The sequence below is a fragment of the Pelophylax lessonae genome (assembly GCF_965119305.1).
Source record: "Pelophylax lessonae genome assembly, chromosome: 4".
Classification (NCBI taxonomy): Eukaryota; Metazoa; Chordata; class Amphibia; order Anura; family Ranidae; genus Pelophylax; species Pelophylax lessonae.
The window spans coordinates 629,364,418-629,387,822 of NC_138771.1; the positions used below are offsets into that span (position 1 = coordinate 629,364,418).

The 23,405-nt window shown below is 43.8% G+C and overlaps 1 protein-coding gene across 1 annotated transcript in view; it reads right to left on the reverse strand.

Moving 5' to 3' along the window:
• Positions 1–23,405, reverse strand: part of LOC309552858 (uncharacterized protein) — a gene marked incomplete at its 3' end in the record, with an annotated part of 147,482 nt that overhangs the window by 13,748 nt on the left and 110,329 nt on the right. Inside the window, exons 5-7 of the mRNA XM_082253769.1 lie at positions 12,638–12,766; positions 6,798–6,825; positions 282–316 (exon numbers count right to left, since the gene is read on the reverse strand). Coding sequence (XP_082109895.1) covers positions 282–316; positions 6,798–6,825; positions 12,638–12,766 — 192 coding nt within the window. The remainder of the gene's footprint in view (positions 1–281; positions 317–6,797; positions 6,826–12,637; positions 12,767–23,405) is intronic.

A 23,405-nucleotide genomic window follows, 5' to 3' on the forward strand; every position in this document is an offset into this window, starting at 1 on the left:
CAATTTACTTTCATAACAGCCCTCAAAATGGGCACTTGTTTTTTTCCTGTTCTGCTCCCATAGACTTCAATGGGGTTCGCTGTTCAGGTTAGAACATGGGTGTTTGGCCCATCACTAACAATGAATGGCCCTGTAAGCATGGCACAAGTCTTTTTTTTTACATGTTTTTTACATGTTTCGGGAATGCACACAGAAATACAAATGCAATATATTATATTTAGGTTTAATACCGCTTTAAATGATCACTATTTTGGTAGATAATTGCTGTACTTTACTCTCACCTGCAGCCTGTATGTTGTCCATCTGCTGTTCCGAACTAGGACAAAAAAAAATAAAAAATGACAGTTAGAATTTGTACAAAAGATTGCATGTACTGCAATAATTCATGAAAAATCAAAATAGAATGAAACGTGAACATTTAGCAGGTCATGCACTATACATGTCTCTAATATGATTGTGACAAAGAATTTAAATTTAAAAAAAAAAAAAATCCTTAAAAATACGAATCCTTAAATATTACACTGTAATTGTGATAAGCAGATTTTAACCCTGGAGTTATGCCTGGACTTGGTCATTTTATAGCAAGTGTCTGACCAAAAACACAAATGTTTGAGGATTGTTTTTTTTCCTTTTTTTTTTACCAGTTGAGGGTTTTTTGCTTTTTTTTTAACTGATTGCAAATACAATTGGAATTCCAGTGGTAAAATTGTGCAGGAGGAGATCAAGAAACATCAATTTCCTAATCTTTTCTGCAATGAATGAGCACGGAAGTGATGTGTATTACATTACAACTGGGCTTACATCTATCATTCACTAGGAAAGCAGTTAATCAAGCATGATCTGTGCTTGATTAGCTGCCATGATGGCTGGAGGAGACATTGGTTGATGTGTATTACATTACAACTTTGATTACAGCTGTCATTCACTAGGAAAGCAGTTAATTAAGCATTATCTGTGCTTGATTAGCTGTGGTGACAGTGGCGGAGCCAGAGGGCTAGCTGGGGTGGCAATTGACACCCCAGACAAAGTCCTTGACACCCCTGTTGCCACCCCGCTCGCTGAAACATTACAAGTGTGTGTGGCGGAACTACCCCCGCTCGCTGCCATTCTCGCACCGTGTCCGTGAGTAGCCTGCCCGTTCTGGCTGTGCTGCTGTTTAGGGGCTTGTCCTCCCCATCTCCCGCCTGTTCGCTCAGCCGTGCAGAGAGGGATGGATCGGGATGGCCGTGCGGCCGGCCGCTGAGGGAAGGGGAGGCTAAGCTAAGCAGCACCGCACCATACTAGAGCCTGGACCGCCCCGCCCACCTAGCCTAACTATGTGCGGAGTTTAACACTGACAGAGTCAGCTGACTAGCTGACTCCAATAGAGTTAAAGGGGGAGGAGCTCTCCCCTTTGCAAGGAGACCGGCATCTCTGGAGGTACAGGAACACTGGGGAGGAATCGATTTAATGACCAAGTAAGTGCAACTACTGAACCCATGCTCCTCCACCTCTGGAAAGTTTAAGGGCTGTATACAGTATATATACATATCGTCAGAACTACAACAGAGGTGATGGGGATAGAGTTGAGATCTGTGGTGATGGGGGGATGGCTCCACCACTGCAAATAATCCATCCCCCCTCACTGCCACTGGTGCCACCCCCACTCACCACCACCGCTGCCACTAATCCCACCCCCTACCACCCCCGCTACCACTTATTCCACCCCCCCACTCACCACCAACGCTGCCACTAATCCCACCCCCCTCACCACCACCGCTGCCACTAATCCTACCCCCCTCACCACCCCCGCTGCCACTAATCTCACCCCCCCACTCACCAACACTGCAGCCACCCCACTCACCACCACCGCTGCCACTAATCCCAACCTCACCAGCACCAGTGCTGCTACTAGTCCCACCCCCCTCACCACCACTGCTGCCACGAATCCCAGCCTCCCTCACTGCCACTGGTGCCACCCCCCCCCTCAACACCACCACTGCTGCCACTGATCACCCCTCTCACCACCACCACTGATCCCACCCCCTTCACCCCACCACCACTGCCACTGATCCCACCCTTTTTTTCCCACCACAACTGTCACTCATCCCATCCCACCTCAGCTGCCACTGATCCCACCCACCTCACCATCACCACCGCTGCCACTCGCCACCCCCCTCACCACCACCACTGCTGCCACTTATCCCACCACCTTCACCACCACTGCCATACCATCCCATCCCATCACCACTGCTACTCATACCATCCCACCCCTGCTGCCACTCATCTCATCCCACCACTGCTGCCACTCATCCCATCCCATCACTGCTGTCACTCATCCCATCACTGCTGCCACTCATCCCATCCCTGCTGTCACTCATCCCATCCCTGCTGTCACTCATCCCATCCCTGCTGTCACTCATCCCATCACTGCTGTCACTCATCCCATCACTGCTGCCACTGATCTCATCTCCCCCACCACTGCTGCCAATGATCCCATTCCATCCCCCATCACTACCACCACCCCTGCGACTCATTCAAACCCCATGCTCCAGGGGGTCCATGCCTCATCCCTGTACACCTGGGTCGCCCCGGGGGTCAGGGGGGGCCCTTCATGGTTTCTTGCACCGGGGCCCTGAAGGTTCTAGTTACGCCTCTGCACTCATTGGCTGTGCTGAACAATAGAGCGTGGGCGCCTCCGCGCCTGCAGCTAGTTCTCCTGACTGTGACTGAGCGGTGAGCAGCAGCGGTGCCGTGAGCAGCTGCACAGCTAACCCATCACGCGTGCCTGCACACCTGATTGGTTCACTGTGCCGCTACTCACGACGTGATTGGTTCGCTGTGCCGCGCTCACCGCTCGGTCACGAAGAGAACTAGCCGCAGGCCAGGCAGACTCACAGACTGAACATGTGGGATGGATGTGTCTGTGTCAGGCTGTGTTCTTCTTCTACCTTAGGACGGTAAGTCTCTCTGGTCTCTGCATTGAAGGGGACACGGCATGCTGGTCACTACATTTATGGGGGGAGTACGCTGGTCACTACATTTATGGGGGAGTACGCTGGTCACTACATTTATGGGGTAGTACGCTGGTCACTACATTTATGGGGGAGTACGCTGGTCACTACATTGATGGGGGAGTACGCTGGTCACTACATTGATGGGAGGGTACGCTGGTCACTACATTGATGGGAGGGTACGCTGGTCACTACATTGATGGGAGGGTACGCTGGTCACTACATTGATGGGAGGGTACGCTGGTCACTACATTGATGGGAGGGTACGCTGGTTACTACATTGATGGGGGGCATGCTGGTTACTACATTGATGGGGGAGTACGCTGGTCACTACATTGATGGGGGAGTACGCTGGTCACTACATTGATGGGGGGCATGCTGGTCACTACAAAAGGTAGGTAAGAGACTACTACTGTAGTACTGTCTGACTGTACTAGTGACTGACTGAGTAGTGAGAAGTCTGTAAAGGAAAGGGGATCTATCTTATGGGGAACCTGCCCTTGCCCAATGCCCGGTCTGCTGACTGTAAGGGAGGGATCTATATGGGGGACCTCACCTCACCCTGGCCTGCTGTAAGGGGGGATCTATATGGGGGACCTCACCTCACCCTTGCCTGCTGTAAGGGGGGATCTATATGGGGGACCTCACCTCACCCTGGCCTGCTGTAAGGGGGGATCTATATGGGGGACCTCACCTCACCCTGGCCTGCTGTAAGGGGGGATCTATATGGGGGACCAGGTCCCCCATATAGATCCCCCCCTTACAGCAGGCCAGGGTGAGGTGAGGTCCCCCATATAGATCCCCCTTACAGCAGGCCAGGGTGAGGTGAGGTTCCGTCCCCCATATAGATCTCCTCCCTTACAGCAGGCCAGGGTGAGGTGAGGTCCCCCATATAGATCCCCCTTACAGTAGACCAGGGTGAGATGAGGTCCTGTCCCCCATGTTGATCTCCTCCCGTACAGTAGGCCAGGGTGAGGTCCCCTGACCTCACCCTGGCTTGCTGTAGGGGGAATCTATATGGGGGACAGTACCTCACCTCACCCTGGTCTACTGTACGGGGGGATCTATATGGGGGACGTGTTGCTGCTACACTTTTCATTGGTTAAGCTGACACGCAACTCCTTCGTGCTCCAAAACAAAACATAATGCGGCAGCACACACAGGAAACGTATTTTTAGTGTAATTGAACACTTTGTATATTGACCCCCCAAAATAATACCTTGCCACCCCTTTGCCACCCCTGTTTTAAAAGTCTAGCTCCGCCACTGTCAAGCAAAAGATTCAAAACTATCGTGGGGCCCCGCCATAAACAAAAACCTTGTGACAAACCACATATTAATGATGTCACAGTGTAAAATCACAAGGTAACCTCAATTGTAAATACATATTTTTTATTGAATAAATTACTATAAAACTTGCAGGTGTAGATCCAGTTTGATTCCAGTACAAGCTAAGTTGTTGGCTAGTTTTGTATGAGGGCAGCTGGGAAAATCTGGTATATATGTTCATGACTGCAAGGAAGCCATATACTGACAGAAGACCACAGGTACAGTGTGGGTCGGAGGTTCCGTTACAACTATAAACTGAAGGATTTATGAATAAATGGTTGTGGAACGAATGAGTTTCCATTATTTCTTATAGGGAAATTCGCTTTGATATAAGAGTGCTTTGAATTACAAGCATGTTTCCAGAACAAATTATGCTCGCAATCCAAGGTTTTACTGTATGTTTGTTCCATACCTGGCTGATCCCTATGGAATCAGGAAATCACTGTAGTAGGCAGCGCTAGTACTGTGATGACTGCTGGCTTCCAGGTCCCGTGGAAAGTGTGTGCCCTTCTGCTTTGTGGGCATTTGTCAATAGTCTGGTGCAGGCTCCATTCACACAACACATTTCTCAATGAAAGCAAAGTGTTCTCTAACTGAAAAAGGTGGCCTCATCACCCCACCAATCCACCTTGTCCAATCAGAGGACTCTTTGCATTCATTAAGAAAATGCAAAGTTTTCTCTTAGTGGCGCCGGCGTCAAGCATGCAACCTCCTGTTTCCAGTAAGAAGCAAGGCGGCCAGCATGGGACCTGGATGCAAGTAGAGATCATTGGACTAATGGTGCCTACTACAGTTATTTCCAGCTTCCACAAGGTATGACCGAACATGGCACATACATATTCACATTTGTCCAAGCTCGACCAATGGGACTATGTAAAAATCATCATACCTATCTTCAGCTTTAAAGGAACCCTGTTGCAATATGAAATTGTTTAAACCAATACATACTGTGAGATTGGGTTGATTAAACTTAAGCAGTAGGTACATTTGCAATGAGTTGCGCTAGACCAAAACTGTATTTTATGGCGTGGCAGCCATTTATTCAATAAACAGAAAGTTCACATGTACATCAGTTACCCACGCAGGGGTTTCTTCCATACAATGTACACAAACTACAATACCGAGCCACCTGGCTCACTTGTTGGCAGCACTGCTGCTCCTCTTAGCAGTCCCTTTTGACTGTGTTGTACAGCTCCCCTGGAACACTTGGCCCTCTAGCCTTTAGTCGCAGCACCCCACTACACATCCCACCTCTGGCCTAAGGATTGGAGTTCTCTTGACACCCCCATAGGAGCCGACCTGACTCCTGGAACTAAGACCTCTGTCTCCTGGTTTCTGGCTGGGCCCTCTGACCCCTTTATGAGACCTCTGTCTCTTGGCTTCCAGCTGGGCCCTCTGACCCCTCGATGAGACCCCCTGTCTCTTAGAATCTGGCTGGAGCCTCTGACCCCTCAATGAGACCTTCTGGCTCTTATCATCTGGCTGGGGCCTCTGACGCCTCTATAAGACCTCTGTCTCTTGGCTTCCAGCTGGGCTCTTTGACCCCTTGATGAGACCCTCTGACTCTTGGCATCTGGCTGGGGCCTCTGACCCCTCTATGAGACATTCTGTCCCTTGGCTTCTGGCTGGGCCCCCCTGTCCCCTTGATGAGACCCTCTGACTCTTGGCATCTGGCTGGGGCCTCTGACCCTTCTATGAAACCTCTGTCTCTTTGCTTCTGGCTGGGATCCCCTGGCCCTGGACGAGACCCTCCGTCTCCCACAATGGAGCTTTCTCAAAACTGGAAGCTCTGAGCAATTCTCAGACCTGTGTATATAATAAACCTGCACACCTGTGTAGTCAGCTAGGTTGCAGGCAAATAGCAAAATCCGGACACAAGATTGACTGTTCCGATTCAGAACTACAGTGTCTGGAGAAAGCTAAAAACACAGCTTTCTCCACTCAGAAATAATGGTTCTGAACCTCACATAAACCCTAAATGTGAATCCTGTGTCACATCTTCCTATATTCTTACAGTGACAGGGCCTCTCTCTGCCACAATACATGGTAAAGAACAATGTACATACTCACCTTTCCTGTTGTCTGCGCTGCCAAAGTCCACTCTGATGCTGAGAAATCTCCCCCAGGTCCCCCGTAGCTCTCTGTTTTCACCTGCTGACCTCCACATTACTACTGTATGCTGTAAAGGGTAGAGGTCAGATGGAAAAACCAGTGAGAGCATTGGGGACTGTGTAGATTGAAGCCCCTGTAAGGACCCTATTTCCCTTTGGACTTGAGTTCGGTGCACAGGCATCATGCATAGGTGAGTAAGTACACTTTTCTTTTACAGGTATGCCTGGGTTTAAAAATTTTGTATAATGCCAAGATTACGTTAAAGCATAATTTTTCAACAACAAATGGTCCATTATTGTAAGATAAAAAAAAAATAATAAAATGTAGCCATAAGAGATTGAAGATCTGCAAAAATCATACTTACAAATTTGTTTTCTTTTTCCAAATGACACCTACAAGGGACAGACAGTAATTTTAAAAACATGAAATATTTGCTCCATAGATAAGAGTGTGTACTGGCAATGACACTGACCATGACAATGATATGACATTGGCCAGTAACAGCGCACAGATTAAGCATCAGCCACCAAAAGAGAAAAGACACATGTTCGCGTGTGAATATGGAATTAGTCAAGTTTTCATTCATATTTTTCCGCATTCTACTATTTAGAACTCATTGATGAAAGATATCTTACATATGCAAGAGATACTTTGGAATACACCAACAGTAATAGTAGATGTAAGGTAGGGATGGTTATATGGATATTGAAAGAATAAATGGTAACATTTGTGATAAGCTGTTGCTGTTAAACAATGCCTACTTAATGATGAACTCTAGTAAGCCATAAAATACCAGTAGTATGTGCACCCCTCTCCAATAACTGGGGGAGTAAATGCTTTGTCTAGTCTAGGGGAGGTATAAAGAAAAGCAGTCTTTCTCAATCGTTTTCACCCAGAGGAAAGCCTAAAATAGTTTTCAGGTTTGGGGGAACTCCAACTAAAATCAAGTTATTGGTGGTCAGTGGCAAATATGCCCCTTACATTAGTGGTCAGTAAGGAGAATGCAACCTTGTGGTAGTCAGAAAGCCACCCTTACAGATAGCTAAAAAAGATACTTGGTGCCATGCTTCTGGCTCCGCCAAGTCGTTTTGGACTCAGAACTATGTAGGCACTATCAAATGGAAGGTTGATGAGCCACAACTCAAGGAACCCATGACAACTGGTGGATGAAACCTAGCGTTCCATGGTTAGGAATGGCTGAAGTAGAGTAATACTTACCATAATCGTTGGTCACTGCTATCTACTGTTTCTTAAATTTGGGTGGACCCTGCACATCCTCATGTACAATGCAGGACTGCTGGTTGTCCATTGTATGTGTTGATGTCAAAGAATTTACTGCCTCAATGGAAGAGTAAAGCAGGGTACACACTATATTTTTTTTTTTTCGTTTAACCCGGCGGGCTAAATTAAAAATTGAGATCGCCATACTAACACAAGCCATGTTAGTGCAGCTATCTCCCGCCGCTATGCCTTTGTGTTCTGACAGGGGGACTGCATCCCCCCCCCCCCCCCACCAGAACCATTGGCTGCCAGCGCTGAATGGATGCTGGTTTTCCAGCATGCCAGTTCGATAGAAGCCGGTCGAAAATCATCCAGATCCTGCCGAACTGACTGTTTTTGTATGAAATACAATCCATGGGTACACAGCATAGGGAATTAGGTAATTATTCCTTTGACTTAAACCTCCTCTAAGCTAAACAAGCATTTAAACCTTACTATCTGGGAAGGGGATGCTCAGTTTAAACAATGCCCTCATTAAAATAAGCCACACAAACTTTCAATGTCAATATGTGCACCTCTGCAAAGTATTCCCTCACTTCCGTTTCCTATCGAGGTTCCCAGATACCTCAGTCCAACACTACTATTTCCTGCTTTAATATCTAATTCTGTGGAGCTATCATGACAGGGGATGTGGTACAGTGTGTGGCTGGAACATGCCGAAACCTGGCTCCCACCTGCCAGACACAAAGTGCCTGGTATGCAATTTGGGGGGACCCCACACCATGTTGTTTGTTTTTTGTGTTGGATCCCCCTAGACATCCATATGAGGCCCTCATCAAGGATAGGAGACTGGTATGTATTTTTAGGGTAAACCCAAAGCCTTTTTTTTTTTAGTATTTGGAGTTCCCCATTAACATCCATATAAGACCTTCTTCTAGGATAAGGATCTGGTAAAGATGAAGGGAATCCCCAACCGCTATGTTTACAAACAAGTGGCCAAAGCTGGACACAGCAACACTGTGCTAGGGCTGGATACAAACTGTCCAATTAGCTGTGGCCAGTTTGTGTGTGTCCCAAACCCCACAAAGGCGCCGACCCTAGATGCACATGGTCTGAATCCAGATTCAATATTTGCATGTAACCACTGATCCAAAGAGCAGAGGAACCTACAGTTGATTTATACAAGTCTGATAGCTGCTGTTGGTGTGTGTAGGCAGTGTTTACAACCACCAGAGAGTCTACTGATTCTTGCCGTTAGTGTAGCATCATGCAAATATAGGATCATAAGGACATAGAGGGAGGCTTTGAAAACCTATGACTTCTGAGCTATTCACCTAGCAGAGATGAAGCCAAGAGGTCAGAGAATTCTAGGTCCTGCACTGTGTCTGCACAGCAGCTGGGAGAACATCTGGAAAAGTGACAAGACGTAGTTTTGCAAGTATAAAATTCAGAGTTTTGCATAAGTTCCCCTAAATGCAAAACTTTTTTTAGTTTTTGATAGAGCGTGAGAGGGATTAGAACCCCTGTCAGGTTTTCATTGCCACCTGTGTCCCCATAAGGGAGATTTACAATCTCTATTTGACCTGTTTATCGTCTTCACTGAAAGTAAAAGAAAATCCCAAAATTTGGGTTATCACCAGAACAGCAATAGAGGAAAAGCTTCTAATGGATATGCAAGGTTTGGTGACAACCTAGGATTTCCTCACTTAGAGGGATTTCCTCTCACCTACTGTTTGGGTTTGGGTTAGGAAGTGAAGGGGAATATCCTCAATGGGACGGATGGCAAAAACAAATCTGACAGGGGTTATATAACCCTCATTTACTCTATGTAAAATTAAAAAAAAAATGGTTTGCCTTTAGTTCTACTGAAAAAAAATAAATCCTTGGTTCTGCTTTATTAATCGCTTTACGACCGCCCGCCACAGATGTACTCCCAGGCAAATCGGCGTACATGTACGGTGCTCGCGAGCATGAGGCTAGGGGACTAGTGGCGCGCTCCTGCCCCCGCTCGTCAGCAGGGAAACCGATGCAGCGGGCAGGCGGCTCCAATTGCCGCCTGACACCCGCGATCGTTCCCCGCTGAGAGAGAAGAACGGTCAGCTGTTGTAAACATAGCCAACCGTCCTTCTCCCTGGAATGATCACAGAGCCCCTGTGATCCTTCTATATAGGAACACAGGTCTCTATGGTCATTTCAGAAGCCACGCCTTCCCACAGTTAGAATCACTCCCCTAGGCTCACATTTAACCCCTTGATCACCCACAATGTCCCTGCCAGTGTCATTATTACAGTAACAGTGCATATTTTTAGCACTGATCACTGTAGTAATGTCACTGGTCTTCCGAAAAGTGTCAAAAATGTCAGTCAGGGGTCCGATCTGTCTTTCGCTATGTCGCAGTCACGCAAAAAATCGCAGATCGCCGCCATTACTAGTAAAAAAAAAAAAAAAACAATAAAAATGACATAAATCTTTCCCGTAGATAGTAGACGCGATAATTTTGCGCAAACCAATCAAAATACACTTATTGCGATTTTTTTTTACCAAAAATATGTAGCAGAAAATAAATTGGTCTAAAATGTTAAAAAAGCCTTGTTTGCCTTGGCTTTGGAGCCGCTAGCGATTATGTTGCGGGCGGACCCACAAGTCCGAGGCATTAAGGTGGGGGTCATTGAAGAGAAGTTGTCTTTATATGCAGACGACACCTTGATTTATTTGGCGGATGCATCCACATCATTACATAGGGCCTTACAATTATTTGACATCTTTGGCCGTTTTTCAGGTATAAATATTAATTGGTCTAAGTCCGTCCTTTTTCCACTACACCCATCGATATCTTTAATTGATACTCATACACCGTTGAAATGGGTACAGGATATGGTGTACTTAGGCATCAAAGTGGGTCCAATACTGGAGGTATATCAGCAAAATAACATTGACCCTTTAGTTTTACAATTAAATAAAAAGTGCGCGTCTTGGCGCATGCTTCCCTTGTCCCCCGTTGGCAGAATTAACTTAATAAAAATGAACTATCTTCCGAAATTTCTGTATTTCTTCCGTAACTCCCCCATTGATATGACTAGAACCTTTTTTTCGAGATTAGAAAGTATTATAACAACTTTTGTATGGGCCGGGCGTACTCCACGAGTCGCAAGACGCACGCTATACCTTCCTCTTGCAAGAGGAGGATTAGCGCTTCCTAACTTTAAATTGTATTTTTGGGCGGCTGTCCTGGTGACGGTCCGGTGGTGGTTCTCTCAGCCCAAAACTAATTCTGCAGTTACACTAGAAGCAGCACTATTGGGTTCATATGCGGCCCTTAGTAATCTTGTTTTTCGGGGGGAAAAGGCACATCCTCAAATAACCAGTCTGATGAAGACTGTCCTGCGGATATGGACTCGGGCGCGGGTGATATATAACACACCATTGCATATATCCCCCCACACTCCGTTGTGGGGTAATCCTAATTTAAAACATTTATATCATCTCCCTGATCCACAGTTATGGGCTGCTAGAGGGATTGTGACTATGAAACATGTTATTAAAGATGGAAGACTTCAAGGCTTTAATGCTCTTCAGTCCACCCATTCATTACCTTCCACCATGGGGTTTCGTTACCGCCAGCTTAGTCATGCTATGCGGGCTCAGTTCCATGGCCCTGTTGTCCTCGAATCAGACCCCTTGGAGAAAATGTTAACTTTTAAGGTAATAGGGAAATCTCTCTCTGCTATATACTCCATACTCTCAACAGATCAAAGTCAGTCCCTTGAGAAAACCTATAATAAATGGAAGGAGGACATTCCAGATCTGACTATTGAAGAGTGGGAGGATTCTGTTAATAATTATATCCCTCAATGATAGCGGCTAGGGACAGATTTATACAACTCAAATTCTTACATAGAGCATATTATACGCCACAACGTCTTGCCAGGATATTCCCCACGAAAGATCCTTTGTGCATTAGATGTGGGCATGAAATAGGTACATTCTTACATGTTGTTTGGTCGTGCCCTGACCTGGCAACTTTTTGGAAAGAAGTGACGGACACTATTGGCGAAATCTTTGACATTATGATTCCTTTGGACCCAAAGGTAACTTTATTGAGTAACCTTACAGAACTGGCTGGGGATAAATATGCTAAAATGTGCATTACATATACCCCGTTTTATGCCAGGAGAGAAATCCTTTTGCGATGGAAGTTACCCGAACCTCCCACCCGATTATCCTGGATAGTTGCCATTACTAAGACACTCCCATTCTACCGTTTTACATACGGTAGTAGGAACTGTCCAAAAAAATTCGATAAAGTCTGGTCAGCCTGGATCGACGCTGTAGGTGAGCTAAAGTCACCGGTTCCATAATGATATAAGTAGGCTCTTATTATTATAATTAAGAATTTTTTTTTTTTTTTTTTTTTTGTGTGTGTTAGTAGGTACGGATAAAACTATTCCTTGTGCAGAGTAATGTATTGTATTGGAATGTTTGTGATGTTTATATGTGTAACAATAAAATAAAAATTTAACTGTTAAAAAAAAAAAATGTTAAAAAAATGTGATTTTTAATTTTTTGTTGGGAATGTCATATAGCAGAAAGTGAAAAATATTGTTTTTTTTTTTTTTTCAGAATTGTCGCTCTTTTTTTTTGTGTATAGCGCAAAAAATAAAAATCGCACAGGTGATCATGATCAAATACCACCAAAAAGAAAGCTCTATTTGTGGGGAAAAAAGGACGTAAATTTAGTTTGGGTACACGTACGCGCAATTGTCAGTTAAAATCACGCAGTGCCAAGTTAAAAAAAAGTGGCCTGGTCATTAAGGGGGAAAATCCTTCCAGTCTTAAAGCGGCTAAATAGCAGTCAAGGAACAGATTTCATATTGGATGGGTTAGCGTTACCATGATGGCCTTTTGTTACAGCTGTGATTACCAACCTCTTTTGAAAGTCAAAATTCTCCTAAAAGCAGAATAGATTATATTAGGTTTACTCACCTTTCACCTTCAAAACGATTAAGATCAATATGAGAAGAATCAGGATAGTCAATGAGACACCAATAATGATCATGAGGTTCTGTAACGTAGGTTCCTTGTCTTCATCAGAATTGTTTTCCTCATTAGCGCCTGCCACGAAACCAGGAAAAGAAGTAAGAAATATGGTAATAAATATACATAATGTGGTCAGCAAACCTACAAGACAAGTTACTTACAGCGGAGTTCCACCCTAAAATTAAACTTACCTCCATCTTCATGCCCGGGGTCACCTGAAAAACAAATGGATAATCGCAATTATTTATTTTTTTTACTTACCTAGTTATAAAGAAAATATAATCACCTTACTTCCTCTTCCTCCCCTCGGCGGCCACGGCGATTCGTCACTTCCTGGCTTGCAATGATTCCTGGGAGCTGAACGTCATCGCTCCCAGGAATCAATGCGCCTACACCGGCCCCAACGTCAGTTCCGGTGCAGGCGCCGACATACCTTGCTAAACAGCTTCTGGGCATGCCCAGAAGCTGTGCAGGGATGACGCTGCGGCACCGGAAGTGACGGCGGGGACGGCGCAGTGCATCGTGGGACTGAAGAGGATGGAAGAGGACACAGAAGAGGATCGCGCTGGCTTCAAGCTGCCCACACCTGAGATGGCAGCGCTGGAGAAGACATTTTCAAGGTAAGTATTTCTTCTTGCAGGTAAGTGCGACCCAGGACAGATCAGAGGCTATCCATTGTGGAATGTACTATCCCTGACTGTCCCGGGGGTATTTTTATTAAAAAATACTTTCCCAGGGTGGAACTCCACTTTAAAGTATGACTAAAGGCAAAACATCTATTTTAGTATTGGAAAGAGGGAAGAGAGATTAGAACACCTGTCACTTTTTATTGCTGTCTGTGCTCCTGTGAAGAAGCTTCCCCCTCTCTATTTGTCCTGTTTACCATTATCACTGAAAGTGGAAGTAAAAAAAAAAAAAACCCAAATTTTAGGTTGATCCCAGAAATGTAATAGGAGGGGGGATCTTCCAATAGGGTCACTAGTTCTGGTGACCTTGGGTGTCCCCAAGGAATTCTCTTAATTTGCATTGATTTCCACTCACTTCCTGTTTGGCTTTGTGACACGGTGACAGTGAAGGGAAATTTCTGCAATCACACACAGAAGCCGAAAAAAAAATAAAAAAAAATAAATCTGACAAGAACTTTAACCCTCACTTGCTCTATCCAAAAAAAAAAAAAAAAAGTTTTGCCTATAATTCTACTTTAACCTCTTCATGCCTAAGGGTAAAAGAAATCTTAATGCCTAAGCACAATTTTGCAACTTTGACTTGTGTTAGTAAAACTGTACATATCATCACAACTGGATGCCGGTGGATTACACCTTGTTTTTTTTCAGGACAAATTGGGTTTTAAAGAGTTCCTGAGCGGTTACTGCGGCAGGCTGGCTCTCCTGCGTGAACCAACGAAGCTCTACGTCAGTCATGTACGTGGTGCTAGGGGGCGAGCGTGTGCCGCCGCCGGCATGCTCCCGCCCCCACTAGGCAAGGGGGATGCAGATCCACAGGGCCATCGGCCGTGATTGCCGCTGGTGGCGTGCTCCCACCCTGAAAGATTGTATTTACATGCCTTATGATATTTCAGATATATATTTCAGTTTATGCCCATCCTGTGATGAAATGTGGGCCCTTGCATTTACATCGTAACGAGCTAGACGGACAACCATTCATAAGAACCTTGGACAGCGGACAGCTGTATTTTGCATATAGATGAAAAGACATTGACATGTTCAACACTTTTCCATTCATTCATTCAGACACTTAACGAGTTAAGGCTTAGCATTTAGATTACAAGACATTTTGCATAGAGACTGACACCACCATAAACAATTGACAATTGCTTACATTAACACAGACAAGCTGAACACAAGACGGACCGATACTACAACAAAACACCTCATATTGACACAAATGCATGGCGAAAGCAAAGGCCCTTTTATGTACTATTCTGTCTGATATGTGCTATTGACTGATGAATTATAAACCGGTTTGGAGCAGTCTTTCCCGCTCAAAACATGCCTTAAATATGAGCTTCACGTGCAATAAAATTAGTTGTGACTGCACTAAGTTTGAGTGCTGTGTGTCGTCATAACTCCCGGCCGGACTATCTAGAAAGGGGGGTTAGCAACTGAAGGGCTGTAATATCATCGTGATTGCCTCCTGACAAGATTTGAGCTAACACACCCCCACTAGGCAACGGGGATCCCGATCCACAGAGCCGGCGGCCGCAATTGCTGCTTGGCACCCGCGATCGCTCCCAGCTAACAGAGAAGGATGGTCAGCTATTGTAAACACAGCTGACCGTTCTTCTCTCTGAAATGATCACAGAGTCTTCTACAGAATCCTTCTATATAGGATCCCAGGTCTCTATGATCATTTCACAAGTCCCTCCCCCCATACAGTTAGAAAACACTATCTAGGCTCACATTTAACTCTTTGATCACCACTGTGTTAGATCCTTCCCTGCCAGTGTCATTACTACAGTAACAGTGCATATTTTAAGCACTGATTACTGTAGTAATGTCACTGGTCCCCCCAAAAGTGTCAAAAATGTCAGTTAGGGGTCCGATCTGTCTGCTGTAATGTCGCAGTCCTGCTAAAAATCGCAGATTGCTGTAATTACCAGTAAACATAAAAATGACATAAATCTTTCCCCTAGTTAGTAGACGCGATAACTTTTGTGCAAACCAATTAAAATACGCTTATTGCGATTTTTTTTTTTTTTTTTACCAAAAATATGTAGCAGAATAGAAAATGGCCTATAAGAATGAATAAATTAGATTTTTACATTTTTTTTTTTTGGGAATGTTATATAGCAAAAAGTGAAAAATATTGTTTTTTTTTATTTTAGAATGTCGCTCTTTTTTTGTTTACAGCGCAAAAAAAAAAAAAAAAAATCACAGAGGTGATCAAATACCACCAAAAAAAAGCCCTATTTGTGGGAAAAAAAGGACATAGTTACATAGTAGTTGTGGTTGAATAAAGACAATAGTCCATCCAGTTCAACCAATTTTATTTGGGTACAGTGTCGCACGACCTCGCAATTTTCCGTTAAAGTAACGCAGTGCCGAATCGCAAAATATGGCTTGGTCATTAAGGGGGAAAATCCTTCTGGTCCAGAAGTGGTTAATCATGTTTTTCAGTTTTGTGTCCTGTTATGTGTTTCTTGTTATGTGTGAGTTATTCACATTGAATGTAATTTCTATATTTTATAGAAATGAATAAACAATTTTTGTACATTATGCTGCATGGTTTACTTTAAGCCTACTTCATACAGTTTGTATTATACAGCTGTATATCCCCCCCTTTTTTTACCCCCAAAATATACTGACCCTGACCTTTAACCCTTACTTGACTCAAACACATATTTATTTATGTATTTATTTATTTTACACACTTTTTTTCTCTCTCTGCAAGAAGAGAGAAAGATAATGTATCTTCCCTCTCCACTCATAGAGAGAGAAAAAACACAGGGACCGGCTTCCTAATGACTGATCACTGTGGTAGCCAATCAGAGGCCACACAGCAATCAGGTGATCCAGAATCGGGAGCTCTTGGTGAGCCCCTGGTCTCTGTGCTGTGCGGACAGTGCGGCACGCTCCCAGCACAAAGGGAGATACATATACAGGTGCATCTCAAAAAATTTGAATATCATCAAAAAGTTAATTTATTTCAGTAATTCAATTCAAAAAGTGAAACTTGTATATTTTATATAGATGTGTTACACACAGAGTGATATATTTCAAGCATTTCTTTCTTTTAATTTTGATTAGGTCAGGCGAGTTTGCTGGCCAATCAAGCACAGTGATACCATGATCATGTGACCAGGTATTGATAGTTTTGGCAGTGTGGGCAGGTGCCAAGTCCTGCTGGAAAATGAAATCAGCATCTCTATAAAGCTGGTCAGCAGACATCGGGTCCGCCGGTCACACGCGCGGGGGGGGGGTCCGTGACAGCGCGGGAGCGGGAGCGCGCCTCCGGCAGCGCGCGCTCGCTCCCCAGAGCCTCACAGGCTAGTGACGTTTATTTACGTCACTTTGCCTGTGAGGGGCTGACCGCCGCAGTATATCTACTTGCGGCGGTCGGCAAGTGGTTAATAAACGGGTCTCCTCACCCACGATATCCACCAATCAGGAAAAATCACCAAACATGAGAAAGGAATCCCCTAGTGTAGTATTTATTACATTTCATAAATAAAAAGTATAAAAACACACATTGACTCGCTCCAAATTGTAGTCAAAACAATCCATAAAAGATCCATATATACAATAAAGTGCAGTGTGACAAATGAAAAGTTGCACTTAATCCAGATTCCTATTTGTAGGGTGGCAGCTGGACCTCCGACATGTAATCCTGCTCACAAGAAACACAAAGAAAGGCGCACCGACCTAGCGCATTATCCTCAATATAGGCTTTATTGTTAAAACACCGAAATGGCTACTCACAAGCAAAGGTATAAATCAATCACATCGGACTCAAAATCTTGAGTATCGAGAGTAGTCCATACGAATGTCCCTTGTCCTATTAGGATGACGGCTGACGCGTTTCAAGCCATACGCCTCTTCCTCAGAGCCCCATTTGCCATTTCTATGTTTTAACAATAAAGCCTATATTGAGGATAATGCGCTAGGTCGGGGCGCCTTTCTTTGTGTTTCTTGTTTGCAGTTTTGTTGGACTGCCCCAGTCCTTTAAGGCAGCAGGATCCTAGCCATCCAAGATGCCATTTGGAAAGTCCCATGGGCAGAACAGTCAAGGGTTCGGCTTTTCTGAGCACAGGAGATAGGTGGTTTATCCACCTTGGTTTTTTTTGGAGATGTAATCCTGCTCGACGGCTGTTTCGCATCACAAGCTTCTTCAGGAGCTTCAGGGAAGCTTATATATGCAGTCTGCATCTATCTGAGTAATTTTTGAAATTGGGGACAGATCATAGCGACGATACGTCACTTCGGGATCCTCCGCCATCTTAAGTGACATCACTTCCGCTCATCGGAAACAATAACATTGCAACTTCCGGTTTTCGCACTATCTTAGATACGTCATATGCGAAAATACGGAGCATAAGGAAGTGAATGGAAAACCTGCCTTTAGCTACACTTAGTTGCAGGTTTTCATTGTACACTATTACAACCTTCTAGCTGCCAACCTCCCAATGACCAATGGCATCATCAGTTGATAAGGAGGATGTCAGTTGCCTGCATAGCATCCTTGTTTGACCCTCCCTTGCCCCTCTCCCTCAGTGTTGGGGGTCACATTAACTGAGTGATGGAGAAAAAACTGAGGGAGAAGAGAAACATTGGAATACTAGTCAGTACCAGTTTGCAAAAGTGTATTTGCTTTGGAAGAGTAAATCATCTCAAATGCTGAGTGTCCTAAGTGTGGATGTTGCTGCATTATGTAAAAGTATTGGAATAGTTTTTACATTTTAGAATGGGATGCCTCAAGACTGTCCATAATTTTAGAGGGTGCCTTGACTGAAAAAAGGTTGAGAAACAATGAACTAGAGGATAAGGTCATCTCTATCCCCTCTGTGTTATGCTACGTGTCCGTACCTGCTGTTATTTGGTTTATTACCTGTGCGGCTTCTAGGCAGATTTACATGTCCCTTGTTTAGCGCTCTCTCTTTTGCGCGCAAACAATTATTATAAGAATCCTCTGATCCAATTTGTGACTATGACGACATCTTCCTGTGCTGTCAGCCCACGTCTTTTGCCGATCGTCTTTGTCATTACATTAAGAAATTGTTAGTTTCTACCCATCTATACTTACACCTGAGGCCTCCACTTGCCCGGGACACTGCTGTGTTGGTGTTACTGGTCTTTGGGTTATTGATGTGGCCCCTGTTCACACAGTCCTCATGAATCAAACTCCTGAAGAAGCGGATACTCCGCAAAACATGTAGAGTATGATGGGAGATCTACTATTAGAGGTCCTCCATATTTGGGTCTTATGGGTCTTGGGTTATGCTGTCGGTTGCAGATCCGAATAGCAACATTTACGCCCTGAAGAAGGGGAATTCTCTGTTCCCCTGAAACGTGTTGGCTTTAACATGTTCTGCTACCAATAAAACAGCGATCTTTTGATCCAAGTGGGATTCTTATTGCTGATTTTGGGCGCTCCTTTAACCGACTACCACTAGAAACTTTTGAAACGACCACTAGGCCGTATCTTAAGGTAGCAGCCTAGACCCTTTAACAAGGGTCCACTGCCTTTTTTCATCCAGTCGGGCCGGATTGATTGGGAGTTAATTTCCCCAAGTGACCCTCTCTCACCTATCACCCACCTACAGACCCTCTATCAAGCAGGTCAGTCCAGCGCAGCCATCAACTTTAAAAAAAAAAACTCCATATTTGGGTGGACATCTTGGTATTTACCCAATTTGTATCAGAGGAATTGTGTTGTGTTCAATTTTATTTGGGTGTCTGTCCCCAATTGGACAATCATTTCTTCTGTATTTTTCCCATTTCGGTGACTTTTTATACTCGATGATATAATAAACTTTTGTATATTTTTATAGAATCACTGTATTGCAAGTTCATACTGTACCTCAAAGTCCTCAATGCCTCAATCCAATCTCCTACTCCATAAGGATCTGATCAAACCAATCTTAGACCCCCAATAGACCCCAGATCTTTCCATAAAGAGGACCTGTCACAGCCCATGCTATCACAAGGGATATTGTTCATCCCTTCAGAGAGCAATAAAACAAAAGAAAAAAAATAAGATACAGTGTAATTATTTTAAGATAAATAATAATATAAAAAAATTAATAAAATAAAGCGCCCTCGCCCCCTGAGCTCATGCGCAGAGGCGAACAAAAGTTGTGCACGCATATGTAAACGCTGTTCGCACCACACATGTGAGGTATCACTGTGAACAATATAGCGAGGGCAATAATTCTACCACCAGACCTCCTGTGTAACTATAAACTTGTAACCTGTAGAGACTTATGGAAATGTAAATGTAAAAACATACCGTAGTTTTAAAGTGTGACATGTTTAGTATCTATTTACTCAACATAACATCTTCTTTTATATTTTACCAACATTTGGGTATTTTATTGTGCTTTTGTGAATTAAAATCAACTAAAGTGTTTTTTATTTAAAAAAAAATTACATTTGAAAAACCGCTGCACAAATACCATGTGACATGAAAAAATTGTGAAAAAAAGGTGTCATGGCTAATTCTAAGAATTTCTGGAAAGTCTCATAGTGTCTTTGTCTCCGCTCAGAGTAAAGTATCCCTCATCAACAGACAATGCAGGAGAGAGCAAACCTACTGAAGAAGCCCAATGAGCGTAAAGCCCCGTACACACGTACCGATCGTCTGCCGACGATCGTCCGTCTTTTGTCCCCGGAATGTCGGTGTCTGTTGAAAAGTGCAAAGACTGCACAAGACTTTTGTCCGCCGACTTCAGCTGACTGCAGAAGTGATGTCATGTAATGGTTAACTTTCCCTGTGTTTTTTCTTTTCTGAGCATGCCCAGTCTTGCAAATCTGCAGTCTGTCGGCCGAAATCTGTACTGACTGGCGAACAATCGGCCGTTCTGGTGTCGGCATACAAAAATTTTTATGTTTGCAAGAAAGACTCTTGTCCGCAGAATGTGCGCAGACATCTGTCGGAGGCACCATACTAACAAGCGTACAATCGGCAGATCTTTCGTCCGCCGACGTTTGTATGACGATGATCGGTACGTGTGTACGGGCCTTTAGAAATAGATGTGGATATCGTATTTGAGCCAGTGTTAATTTAGTCGACTAAAACCGACTAAAATGTTTTCGTCTACTAAATTAACACAATTTTAGTCGACTAAAACTAAAACAATTTAGATGACTAAAATACGACTAAAACTAAAATGGCATTTTAGTCATAAGACTATAACTAAAACTAAATAAAAAATTGACATCATCAAAATTAACACTCCTCTGCTGGCCATTTCTAGATCGGCAACACAATTCCATCCAGAGCATGTAATAATAGCACATTAAAGTTTAAACATGTATTGCACCACCGCGTACGCATAAGTAAGGAGCATCTACTAAGCTGCTGAAAACTAAACAATTAAGAAAAAGGCTTTTCTTATATTTTTCCCTAATATTTAATGTTGGTAATATATTCAGGTAATTTGTGCAATGACATTACAGCCAATGGAGTTTACAGCAGTGTTAATTTCGCCAACGAAAAAGTTTTCATCACCGCTTTCGTCACCGGCATTTTTCAACTGACGAAAACGAGACGCAAAGTATAGCACATTTTCGTCAAATGATGACAACTATGACGAAAATCAAATCCGTTTTCTTTAACGAACGAAAACTAAACGAGAATGTGAGGCAGGGACGTTTACCCAACTTCCAGTTTTCACGGAGCTCCGTCTGTGTGGCGTCTGGAGTGGCGTGCCCCATGACGTCCGACGTGAGGAGTGGACTACTACAAGAGAGTCGACTCGAGACAAGTCACCTGACCTCACCAGAGCACTGCAGCTGCAGCACTACAGCCAGACGCGCCAGGCCCGACTCATCACACGGCACTGGCACCCGGCCACCACCACATCCAGAGCAGAGCACCCACTGTGAGTTAACAGCCAGGCCAGCTATTACTGCCTCCCTGAGTCCCCTCAGACCACTCACCAGTCACCACTGGCATCCGATTCCGCCATCCATCCAGGACTGTGTGCGTGCATATAGGCCGCTGAGGCCCGCCCGGCCCATCCTGTTCAACAACTTCAGTTCAGAGTCAGACCAGAGACCACCCTTAAACCTGAGACCCCCATCCAGAACTCTGAGCAGCACTGTGTGCACTCACTGCACTGACTGCAGGCAGCAGCATTACAGGCCTCCTCTCTGACCTGACTGACCATGACCATTTAGATGACTTAAATTCGTTTTAGTCGACTAAAATGTACTGGAGTTTTAGTCGACTAAATACGACTAAAACTAAAACACTTGCAGAAGACTAAAATGGGACTAAAACTAAAATGCCATTTTATGGCACTTTTCCACTGCAAGTACCGGCTAGTACCGGCTCGGCTCTACTCGGCCCTGCTTGGCCCGGTTTGCTTTTCCACTGCTGGTACCGCATGGTATAGGGTCGGAACGGTTCGGTACGGTACAGTATAGGTTTGCTTTTCCACTAAAGTAGTACTAAGTTAAGTGGGTGGGATAACAACGGGGTGGGTGGGATTCTCTGACCAATCAGTGGCTAGTAGTGACTGCATGCAAAGGATTGTGGGATATGGTACCAGTTTGGTACCTGTTGGAACCACAATCGAGTAGGTACTGTTTTTTCAGAGCCGTACCGTACCGTACCGTTCGGTTCCATGCAGTGGAAAAGCAAAACCTATACCGTACCGAACCGTTCCGACCCTATACCATGCGGTACCGCAGTGGAAAAGCACAAAAGGGTGCCGAACCAGTACGGTTCCATGCAGTGGAAAAGCGCCATTAGTTTTAAGATTAAGACTAAAACTAAATTGAAATTTCCTGCCAAAATTAACACTGATTTGAGCCTGTAAGGCGACATCCTGTGGTCAGTTTCAGTATTGCATACAAGCCCATTTAGGTTTACTCATTAGTTTGAGTGACCAACTCCTTCTGGTAAGCAGCCAACTGATTAATCTTTCTGGTGATTTGCACATCGGTGTCCTCCTTATCCTCAATAAGTGCCGTGTGGATTTAATAATCTCTGGGACTTGTGGCTGATCTTCCTAAAAATTTCTACACTTTATCACCATGTACTTTATTTGGATTTAAATATCCTCTGTTTTTTCACTTTCTTTTTTTGCACGGATTGTTTTACATGTGATAATTTTTAAGTATCAATTGTTTTGAACACATATGATATATTCTTTTAGTGATATCACAATCACTGATGGTTTAAAGTTGTTTTTTTTTTACCTTATAAATAGGTTTTGAATGGTATATTTTGGTGATTTCACATTCACTACGGTTTAGCGCAGCACATTTTTGATTTTAGCTGCACTGTAAGTATTTAAACGCAGGAGAGGGGTTTCTAAATATTTAACCCTTTGGACAGACAGTGTTCAAATCTAATCCAAATCGCAAAAGTGAGTCGGCGCTGGTGGGAAACTATCTCAGAAGGGGCTCAAAAGGGAGTTCCCTATTCGCATACGTGTAGTACAATCTTCTTCTGATAAAATATGTTGGGAATTATCATTTACAAAATTCTGTAAAAATTGTGAGAATATATAAAAACTGCTAAAATGACCAAGTAAATCCGATTGTGAAAAAGTCTAGTAAATTCCAAATCATAAAGGCTTAGTATCCGGATCCTAAAACAAATGGTGTATGTATCTTCAATATAAATATACAGATAAAATTCTGAATCCTAAAATATGTGTCCAATTCTTACAAACAGAAATATTTCTGATAAAAGTTATAAAAAGATATGTATCCAAATCCTAAAACCAATGGTGTATCCGTCTTCAATAAATAGATCAATAATAGTAAAATCCTGTAAGAATATTTAATAATAAATATCTCGCGCTCGTACTTATGTCAGAATATTTATACTGCTCTGAATATAGCAGTGTATTTATTTATGGTTAATAAGCAAAGATCTGTGAAAAAGGAGAGTCTTCACCTATTGCCATAAATCAATGTCGTGAATTCTTTTTAATTGATTAATTTCTTTTTAAAAGCATATACCAATCTTAGTGAGTACAGTCTACAGTGTGGAATATATATAAAAATATTTATTCGCCAGA